The sequence below is a fragment of the Citrus clementina genome, unplaced genomic scaffold, assembly GCF_000493195.1.
Source record: "Citrus clementina cultivar Clemenules unplaced genomic scaffold, Citrus_clementina_v1.0 scaffold_7, whole genome shotgun sequence".
In the NCBI taxonomy this organism is placed as follows: domain Eukaryota; kingdom Viridiplantae; phylum Streptophyta; class Magnoliopsida; order Sapindales; family Rutaceae; genus Citrus; species Citrus x clementina.
This window is the reverse complement of record NW_006262075.1, coordinates 15,371,705-15,382,632: the sequence shown is the minus strand read 5'-3', so window position 1 is coordinate 15,382,632 and position 10,928 is coordinate 15,371,705. Positions and strand designations below refer to the sequence as shown.

The 10,928-nt window shown below is 28.8% G+C and overlaps 2 protein-coding genes across 2 annotated transcripts; both read left to right on the top strand.

Moving 5' to 3' along the window:
• Nucleotides 1-253: 253 nt before the first annotated feature.
• LOC18037422 (probable E3 ubiquitin-protein ligase RNF217) lies at nucleotides 254-2,081 on the top strand. Its single transcript, XM_006427639.2, has 2 exons — nucleotides 254-1,256; nucleotides 1,845-2,081. Exons 1-2 carry the CDS (start codon nucleotides 346-348, stop codon nucleotides 1,915-1,917), a joined length of 984 nt encoding a protein of 327 aa, XP_006427702.1. The 5' UTR covers nucleotides 254-345; the 3' UTR covers nucleotides 1,918-2,081.
• Nucleotides 2,082-4,145: 2,064 nt separating this feature from the next.
• LOC18037499 (probable E3 ubiquitin-protein ligase RNF217) lies at nucleotides 4,146-6,153 on the top strand. Its single transcript, XM_006427638.2, has 2 exons — nucleotides 4,146-5,201; nucleotides 5,790-6,153. The coding sequence occupies exons 1-2, from the start codon at nucleotides 4,351-4,353 to the stop codon at nucleotides 5,860-5,862; spliced, it is 924 nt and encodes a 307-aa protein (XP_006427701.1). The 5' UTR covers nucleotides 4,146-4,350; the 3' UTR covers nucleotides 5,863-6,153.
• The last annotated feature ends 4,775 nt before the right edge of the window (nucleotides 6,154-10,928 follow it).

Sequence of the window (10,928 nt, the reverse complement as noted above, 5' to 3'; positions counted from 1 at the left end):
TCTTATGATTTGCAATTATAATAGTATTTACCTTAAATACTTATTGTGTAAATTATAGAAATTGGGCCTCATAGTAGTGATACTTTAGCCCATGTTACAACTGCCATATATGGAGAAAGTGATTAATGTACCATGTCCTAAGTCAAGTCAAAAGTTGAAATCCTGTCCCAATGAGAGCAAACAACTTCTAAGGTAAGTTAGTCCTCCAATTATGCAACTTCCCATTATATATTATTGGATGCCAAGAGTCCTGAAAGTAAAATAAAAATAAGTTCTTAATAGCAGAGTGAAAGCCACTTGAAATCAGAGTGTTGGAAAAAAATATTTGCAAAGACTGTTTGGGCTATGGCACAAGAAGAATCTTCAGCAGCATTCTTTGATCTTGCTGTTGATGATCTTTACTTCTCAGCTCTATTTGATAAAGAAAATCAAGAAGATGATCTTGCTGTTGATGATCTTTACTTCTCAGCTCTAATTGATAAAGAAAATCAAGAAGATATCATCCCAGTATCAGATGAAATGTATGCTGAAGAGTTGCAGTTTCAGGAAGCAGGTATGGCTTCCACAATCAGTTCCCAGATGGCAAAAAGTGCTTCTCCATCATCATCACTATCATCACCACCATCGCTGCCAACCCAAGCATGTTTGGGGCCACAGTCAGAGCCAATAGAGGTCACAGTGAAAGCCGGTGAGTCCTCTTTGAGCTTCTGTGAGATTTGTTGTGAGAGGAAAGAAAAAGATCAAATGTTCAAAATTGAGAGTTGCATTCACTCAATTTGTTCTGATTGCATAAGCAAGCATGTGGCCACAAAGATTCAAGTCGGGGTCATTACTAGGGTTACATGCCCTGGTCTGCACTGCAAGTCCGTCCTGGAATATGATGCTTGTAGGCCTGTGCTTCCAAAAGAAGTGCTTGAGCTTTGGGAGGAAGCACTTTGTCAGGAGCTGATTGATGCTTCGCAGAGGTTTTACTGCCCATTCAAGGATTGTTCAGCCATGTTGGTCTACGAAAATAATGGAGAAACTGTTATAAGTGAATCTGAGTGCCCTTTTTGCCATAGATTGTTTTGTGCTCAGTGTTATGTGCCATGGCATCCTGGTGTTAATTGTGAGGAGTATCAAAGACTGAATGTTGATGAAAGAGGCAGAGAAGATTTAATGGTGAGAGAGCTTGCTAAGGAGAAGAAATGGAGTAGGTGCCCTCATTGCAAATACTATGTTGAAAGAACTGAAGGTTGCCCTCATATGACTTGCAGGTAAGTATTTGATCTTTCATTGTTATTATTATAATTTAGACTTATGAAATAGGCACATGTGTAAAAAGAGTATCCCCAAAGTTAGGGATCAACAATATATAGCTTTGTTATGTGTAGTTCGGATATCTAAGCCTAAAATGAGTCAAAATGATGTTTTTAGAAACTGTTTTCAACAACAAAGTTGAAATCAACAATATATGGCTCGGATGTTGGGCGCAGCAACTGGTATAAGAGTCGTCTTGTGATCGGATATGTGGATGAAAATGTGCTATAATTCTATTGACCTTCACTAGGACGCTAGGTCCTTAGGGGAAGAATGTAATATTCCACATCACTAGCTACTATGAGTGAGTTTTTGAGTTAATCTATAAGCCATGCGTTATTGTAACTTAGTAGACGCATTTGAGGCTGTGTCCAAAACAGGAAATATTTATTTGTTTTGTCAGGTATGGACTGTTACAAATGCTGTTTTGAAAAATCATAGAATGCATTTGGTAGGAGGTGATGCATTAGGTTTGTTTCTGAAAACAGAAAACGGGTTTCTTCTAGTTTAGGCGTATTGAAATTTTGATGATTTTGCGATTGCAGGTGCCAATTTCAGTTCTGTTATGGATGTGAAGCAGAATGGACTCAAAACCATGGCGGTTGCTCAAGAAAATAACATATTAATAGGACTGCGAATTTAGAATATTAAGAATATGAATTATCTACTGATATTTAACCTTAAACAGCATCCTTTTAAAGACTGTTTTGTGAGATTATTATAAGACTAGAAGCAGATTGTGAAGAAGTGTGAAATCAATTGTGTTATATTTTATTTTCTAACCCCCTTAAGTTTATATTTTTTGTGTAATAATCTCTAATGTCGATAACCAAAATCCATTTCGCCACTGTCCACACAATAATAAAAAGAGATTATTTTCATTTGAGTGTTTGAATATTCTAGTCTTTACTTTTGCATTATTAAAATTTGTTAAGTCTATTCGATGGTGGTTAAGTTTTTTTTATAAATTAAAAAATTTATTATGTAATAAATGAGTGACACATAATATTAAGAGTTAAATTGAAACTCAAAAACTAATATTATTATTAGTTCTATCAAAAAAAGAAAAAAAAAATAATGTTAGGGGAAAACCTGTGGTGCAACTGTAGTACCGTATTACAGTTGCATCCAGCCGTTGGATGTCAGTGAATTTCATCCATCTAAATGAATTTAATAATTAAATGCAATTGTAATACGGTACCATAATTGCACTGTAGCCGAACCCTAAGCATCTTATTCTTTGGGCCACTTGTTTATTATCATCTCGTTCTTTAGTCTATCCGTGAAAATGGATTAGGTGGGCCTATCATGGGCTTACCTTTTTGTTGTGGCTCAACTTTCTGATATTAGGCCGCATTCTTTGTTTCATCTCAGCAGAGCTTTTAATACTCCTAAAAAATCCTCATAACACTCCTTTTAAGTTTTATTTCTTAAAATGCCTTAACTTAATTCATAAAATATTAACTTAATTCATAAAATATTAATCCATAAATTAAGATTAATAATCTTGTCATTAAATTATCCCATAAAAAGATTGTAAATTCTTAAAAGTTTCTAAAAAGCATTTTTAATTAAAATTTAAAATTTATATATAAATTTTGAAATGAGGTTGGTGTAAAAAAAAGTTAAAAATTAATTTATTTAAGTATTTAATTAAATTTTTATTAAAAAAGAAAATAATTTATTTATTTTTTATTATTAGGTAATTTTAATTAAAGAGTTATAAGAAATTTAGACGGGTGTCAAAAGACCAACTCCTTCTTCATTTGTCTTGGTTGCTTTCGGCCGCTCGCTGGGCATTGGTAACTAAGATATAATTCATGGCATTTGACTTGTTTTAAATAATTATAACATTAGTGGTGTTGAAATTCTAGAAATATCTAAGTTGATACGTCTGTACCTATAAATGGATAATGGTTTTTATGATATTAGTGCTTATTCGATTTTTGTGTTGATTTTCTTTTTTATAAAAGGAAAACATTATTACAAGATAAATACAAAAAAGAAAAAAAGACCAGTAATACAATTAAATGTTTATGTACTGATACTTTATATAGAATAATTTTTATATAGTTATAGAAAATTTTAGTCTTAATTTAGGCCAATTATAAATAAGAATAAAATCTATGCTATAATAAGTTATAATTTTTTTAAATCCCTTCTTAAGTAGCTTACCTCCACATAATAATAATTATTATTTATATATTATAAAAAAATGCATGTTATAGTACATTAAGTGAATTTGTATTGACACAGTATAATGAGAAAATGAGAAAAAAAAAAGTAAAAAGAATGTAAAATTTTAGAAACTTTTATAATAACTTTATAGAAGTATTTATTAATTTTTTTGAAACTTTTAATATCTCTTTCATCACTGTCTATATAATAGATTTGTCATGCTCCATCAATAATTTATTACTATGCTTCTATTAAATTAAAACCTCTTAGTAATAACGGAACTTACTATGTTATATTAACTCTAACTTACTACAATCAAAAAATAATTTCTTTGTACCTCTAAATTATTTCTACTCAAATAATTTAAGGGTTGTGGAAAACTAATTTTAGGTCAGCTATATTCAGTAGCTGCCCATAATAGTAAATTAATTTAATTCTAATATTATAAGTACATAGAAGTTTTACTTACCTTACATGGTGAAAATATTTTAGGCATAGAATAAATAATACCTTATGATTTGCAATTATAATAGTATTTATCTTAAATATTTAGTGTGTAGATTATAGAAATTGGGCCTCATAGCAGTTATACTTCAGCCCATGTCACTACTGCAATATATAGAGAAAGCGATTTATGTACTATCTTTTATATCCAAAGTGAAGTCAAAAGTTGCAATCCTCTAATGAAAGGAGTCCCAATGAGAGCAAACAACTTCTAAGGTAAGTTAGTCCTCCAATTATGCAACTCCCCATTATATATTATTGGATGCCAAGAGTCCTGAAAGTAAAAGAAAAATAAGTTCTTGATAGCAGAGTGAAAGCCACTTGAAATCAGAGTGTTGGAAAAAAATATTTGCAAAGAGTGTTTTGGCTATGGCACAAGAAGAATCTTCAGCAGCATTCTCTGATCTTGCTGTTGATGATCTTTACTTCTCAGCTCTAATTGATAAAGAAAATCAAGAAGATATCATCCCGGTATCAGATGAAATGTATGCTGAAGAGTTGCAGTTTCAGGAAGCAGTTATGGCTTCCACAATCAGTTCCCAGATGGTAAAAAGTGCTTCTCCATCATCATCACTATCATCACCAATATCGCTGGCAATCCAAGCATGTTTGGGGCCACAGTCAGAGCCAATAGAGGTCACAGTGCAAGCCGGTGATTCCTCTTTGAGCTTCTGTGAGATTTGTTGTGAGAGGAAAGAAAAAGATCAAATGTTCAAAATTGAGAGTTGCATTCACTCAATTTGTTCTGATTGCATAAGCAAGCATGTGGCCACAAAGATTCAAGTCGGCGTCATCAGGAGGGTTACATGCCCTGGTCTGGACTGCAAGTCCGTCCTGGAATATGATGCTTGTAGGCCTGTGCTTCCAAAAGAAGTGCTTGAGCTTTGGGGGGAAGCTCTTTGTCAGGAGCTGATTGATGCTTCACAGAGGTTTTACTGCCCATTCAAGGATTGTTCAGCCATGTTGGTCTACGAAAATGATGGAGAAACTGTTATAAGTGAATCTGAGTGCCCCTTTTGCCATAGATTGTTTTGTGCTCAGTGTTATGTGCCATGGCATCCTGGTGTTAATTGTGAGGAGTATCAAAGACTGAATGTTGATGAAAGAGGCAGAGAAGATTTAATGGTGAGAGAGCTTGCTAAGGAGAAGAAATGGAGTAGGTGCCCTCATTGCAAATACTATGTTGAAAGAACTGAAGGTTGCCCTCATATGACTTGCAGGTAAGTATTTGATCTTTGATTGTTTTTATTATAATTTAGACTTATGAAATAGGCAATTGTGTAAAAAGAGTATCCCCAAAGTTAGGGATCAATAGTATATAGCTTTGTTATGTGTAGTTCGGATATCTAAGCCTAAAATGAGTCAAAATGATGTTTTTAGAAACTGTTTTCAACAACAAAGTTGAAATCAACAATATATAGCTCGGATGTTGGGTGCAGTAACTGGTATAAGAGTCATCTTGTGATCGGATATGTGGATGAAAATGTGCTATAATTCTATTGACCTTCACTAGGACACTAGACCCTCAGGGGAAGAATGTAATATTCCACATCACTAGCTACTATGAGTGAGTTCTTGAGCTAATTTATAAGCCATCCGTTATTGTAACTTAGTAGACGCATTTGAGGCTGTGTCCAAAACAGAAAATATTTATTTGTTTTGTCAGGTATGGACTGTTACAAATGCTGTTTTGAAAAATCATAGAATGCATTTGGTAGGAGATGATACATTAGGTTTGTTTTTGAAAACAGAAAACGGGTTTCTTCTAGTTTAGGCATATTGAAATTTTGATGATTTTGTGATTGCAGGTGCCAATTCCAGTTCTGTTATGGATGTGAAGCAGAATGGACTCAAAACCACAGTGGTTGCTCAAGAAACTAACATATTAATAGGACTGCGAATTCAGAATATTAAGAATATGAATTATCTACTGATATTTAATCTTAAACTGCATCTTTTTAAAGACTCTTTTGTGAGATTATTATAAGACTCGAAGCAGATTGTGAAGAAGTGTGGAATCATTTGTGTTATACTTCATGCTGAATCTTTGGGAAAGCACTTTTGTTTTCCTTTAATGTAAGAAACATGTTTTACTTATGATTACTTTTGTTTTCATATTATGTTTCCATTGCAAGAGTTTCTCTCTTTTCTGGATGTTATTATGAGAATCCAAGGGGGATTAAAAGGTTTATTGTGTGTATTTATATGCTTGATTTATGTATAAATCGCTCTCTTATATATCCCCTCTTTCTGCATTGATCTATATCTATTGTTTCTCCTATATATTGATAGGGTCTATACAAAGTGGAAAGTTGCTAAATTGATCTCAAAATAAAGAATCAAGTTCTTATCTTAGTTTCAAAATCAAAAGAATTGGTTAGTTTTTCTCCTTAAGAGTATTTCTGTTGTTAAAAAATGAATTTCTATAAGGGAGAATATATGCGCGTGTGCGCATATAAGAACTCCCAACTTTCTCAGGTGCAGAAATCTGCAGAAATCTGCACGATGTAAACTTTGAATTTGATGCTAACTCAGATAGAGTATGTGACATTACATAGACCCATACAAGTTGTGAAAGATTACAGAGTAAGCTTCTTGTGAAGACAGGAAAGAAGAATAAGAGAAGAGGAAGGAGCCATGTGTTCACATTCTCCATATACAAGTAAAGCAAAAACTGTAAAGAAGAGTGATAAGTTTTTTACATGATTCTGCTTTAATAGTTCTTTTTTTCTTTAGGACTTTTTGGTACAATGATTTTTTTTTCTTCTTCTTCTTCTTTAGATTGCCTTTGTTATTTGTTAGTATCGTGCGCGGAGTGTTAGCTTTTTATTGTATGCCTTGCTTTTCTTGAATTTTCAAGATGCCACGTAAAGGAAAGGGCAAAGGTATTTACATGATTCTGCCTTAATTTCTTAATTTGCAAGTTGTAACTATTTGTTTTGCCAAATAATTCAGCTATTTGCACTGAAAAATGATTGGTCGTTAGTGTACACGTGTTTCACAAGCTATGGTCTGTGGTAACAAGGTTTTGGTTTTGAGAAATATGTAGTAAAAATGCGATTAGAACCCATTATTAACTTAACAACTTATTAGAGTTGTCAAATGGGTTCTTTCGGCACAAGTCTGATACAAGTGGTACGGTGGATAAATGCAGCAGGAGTGGAGTGGAACACCGTGGAGGCATGGGAGGGTGGAAAACAATTCATGCAAGGTTCTATGTTAGGCCACTTTCAAATTTAAAGGTTTTCTGTTATGGCCTACTCAAGTTTATTATTCTCAATTGAATTAAGGTAGTGTTTACATTTTAGATTAAAGTGGGAATTGTGAGTAAGAATTCTAGGATTGAAAGTATGGAGTAAGAGTGAAAGTAAGTTGTTTACTTATATTGAAATGAGATTATAGAATCAGAATCATAATCTAATTTTTGTATTTATTTTATCTTGAATTGTGAGTAAATAGTTTTAAATTATAATTTTGCCCTTGTTTAAAAAATTGTAATTTTTAATCATAAAATTAATGAAAAAATATATTTGAAAAACAAAATATTTATTTTATTATACTTGTAAATTAATAATAATTATTAATATTCTTAATTATATAAATCATAATTTTTTATGAATTTAATTTTAATTATGTAAATTAAAAATTATTGATAAGAGCAATACAAATGAAACATTATTATTAATAATATAGTACAAAATTAATATTTTCTTAGAGTAAATTATTTATTATCATTAATTATTAATATTAAATAAATATAAAACTATTATTTTTAAATAAATATAATAACATTATATTTTCAAATAAAAATAGTATATAAAAATATTATTAATTCTTTATGAATATAATAATATTATTTTTAAGTGATCTTAACTTTAGAATCAATTTAAATTATTATTTTTAACTGAATATAATAACATCATATTTAAATAAGTTAAATATTATTATTCTTAATAAATGTAATTTATAAAATATTCTAATAAATATTATTTAAATAAATATGATTTTTTTTATTTTATTAAACATATTTATATTAAATTTAATAAAATAAGGGTAAAAAAGAGAGTGAAAACTCCACTTCCCACTCTAAAAAATGGGTAGGACCTACAGAATGAGACTCATATTCCTTCCTTAAAATATATAAGTAAACATTAGAGTAGGAAGAATTCACACTTCTCACTTCCACTCCAATAAATAAACATAGCATAAAATCCTACTTCTGTTACCTCAAAATAGGGGTGTGCGAATCTGGTTGGATGGTGGAAAAACCTAATCTAGTTGGATGTTTTGGACAAGTTGGGGCTTCACTTAAAAAGCCAAGCCTGATCCAAAAGCTTGAAAAATTATTAAATAATAATAATAATAGTAATAGTAATGATGATAATAATAATTATCATCATACAGTGAGGACATCTTCATTTTAATAAAGTGAGGATGCCACTAACAGACAAAAAAATATAAATTTTAATAGAATAATAAACAAAAAAATACAATCTCTAATATATTGAAATCTATACTTTTTTATATTTTATTAACATCCTCACTATATATGTATATATATACAGACACGTGCACATATAAAGTTTTAAATCATTTAAGCACAACTTTTAAAGCCTAATATAATAAAAAAATAAATTTTATAAATGATAAATTTGTAAAAGATAGTAAAAAATCTAAAAATATAGAATGTTAAATTCAGGCTTTTGGTTCGGCCTAAAAAAGCCCCACCCAAGCCGGGCCAAACCTAGTCAAGCCTAGCCCAAGGTTGACATTTTGCCTTTTTTTTTTTTTTAACATTATCATAATTGAATTTTTTTTTTTTAAATACAAATAATAACAATTCATCAAACTTCTTCAAAACACGATACTAACACATGAAGGGAGCTTTTGGTACCCTTCATTACATGGGTGCAATGCAAACCCATCTTTGGGGCACCAAGTTGGTGAATTATAATGCAACCTAATGCAGAAACTTGCCAAACTATCTAAATTTGACTTTTTAGTCAGGTTTGCCGCATTAGTTTGTCCTTTTTTTTTTTTACTTTGTAATAATAAATAAATATAATTTTTGAATTTAATATAATATTTTTATTTTTACATTATAATATGAATATAAATTAATAATATTATATTATATTTTAATTTTTATCATATTAAAAATATAACTGAGTAATGTATTATTTAATTATATTATAATAATTAATATATAAAAATTGATTATCATTCAACAATTTAATAAAACTAATAATCAATACTCAAATAATATAATATTACATTATCTAATTCTATTACAATAATTAAACTACTTATTTTTAAATAATTTAATATAACTAATAATAAATATTAAAACATGAAATGAATTTGAATAACATAAATAAATAATGGATAATTTAGTATAATTCATTTTGTTAGTGAATATGTTATAACAATTGTATCATTTTATTATTTTGTAATTATCTTATAGTATATATAAACTTTTATTCTATCGTCGTAAGATGATTTTTGAACTAATTTTGTAGATTTTAACTATTTATTTATGTTGTTATATTATTTAGAGATTATTTCATTAAATTATTTGATTCGATCTTTATTTCAGAGGTTGTATATTTAGAAAATATTGAAAAATAAATGTTATATTTTAGACAATTTAAGACTTTAAGATTTGATTTTTATGAAAAATTATGATATTTTTTAATAATTTTATTAAAAATGTTAAATTTCTAAAATTTAAGACTTTTATATTTAGTAATTTTCTAAGTACTAATAAATATTATTTTCTAAATATATAATTTAAATTAATCTTAAAAATAATATTGTATAGTGTAACACTAAACATTACATAACATTCTTATAATACAATATTAATGTAATACAATATAATACAATATAGTGTGTCAAATGCCCCTAAAATTCAGAGCTCGTAAACAAATTCTTATTATTAAACATTACATTGTGTGTGTAGACAAAAAGTAATAATGTGGGGGTTTGCAGGTTTGATTGAAATTTTTTAATCCAAATCATATTTGGATTATGCTATATTGCATTAATACCATATTATAATAATGTTGTATAACATTTGGTGCCACATTGTACTATATTAATTTTTTGTAGTTTATTTAAATTATATATTTAGAAATAATATTTATTATTAGTTATATTAAATTATTATTTAAGTATTTACTATTAGTTATATTAAATTGTTAAATAATAATTAATTTTTATATACTAATTACTATAATATAATTAAATAATGTAATATTATGTGATATTTTTATTTTTATATATTATTTTAGAATTTATTATTGTTTATATTAACTTATTAAATATTAATCAATTTTATATATTACTTATTATAATATAACTAAATAATACATTATTTAGTTATATTTTTAGTAAAATACAAATAAAAATGATAAATTTACTAATTTATATTAATAATTATAATGTAAAAATAAAAGAAAACAAAATTTAATATAATATTATATTAAAAAGTTATATTTATTTATTAATATTTAAAGAAAACAAAACGCTAATTAGACAGTTGCGGCATTAGTACAACCCCTTAATCCATTAACATGTCCTTCCAAACATAGCATAGTATTAATTTAATGAGGAACAACGTTTTAAAGCAGTGTAATGCTGTCTTCCAAACACACCCTACCATATCGTAAAAATCCAACCCACAACAAATCACACAAGTTATGCAAGCCATATTCTTCTCCCATTTGAGTTTTGTTCACATCTCGAATGAATTCAAGGATATATTCAAAGAAATTTTGGGTGCTAGCGGATCAATTTATCATTCCGAACGGCTATAAGGCTGAACCAAATAAAATAGTAATTACAACCTAAGAAGTAATAAATACTTGGGTATGGACTTGAGACTCGTCTATTTGCCAATAGAAATATTAACTTACTTTCACACTAGATATATCAAATAAATCTTT

Excerpts from the sequence above, each read along its gene's own strand:
- LOC18037422 (XM_006427639.2), top strand. The coding sequence starts at position 346 with ATGGCACAAGAAGAATCTTCAGCAGCATTCTTTGATCTTGCTGTTGAT. Across the intron at positions 1,257-1,844 it reads TGCCCTCATATGACTTGCAG|GTGCCAATTTCAGTTCTGTT; the intron begins GTAAGTATTTGA and ends TTGCGATTGCAG.
- LOC18037499 (XM_006427638.2), top strand. The coding sequence starts at position 4,351 with ATGGCACAAGAAGAATCTTCAGCAGCATTCTCTGATCTTGCTGTTGAT. Across the intron at positions 5,202-5,789 it reads TGCCCTCATATGACTTGCAG|GTGCCAATTCCAGTTCTGTT; the intron begins GTAAGTATTTGA and ends TTGTGATTGCAG.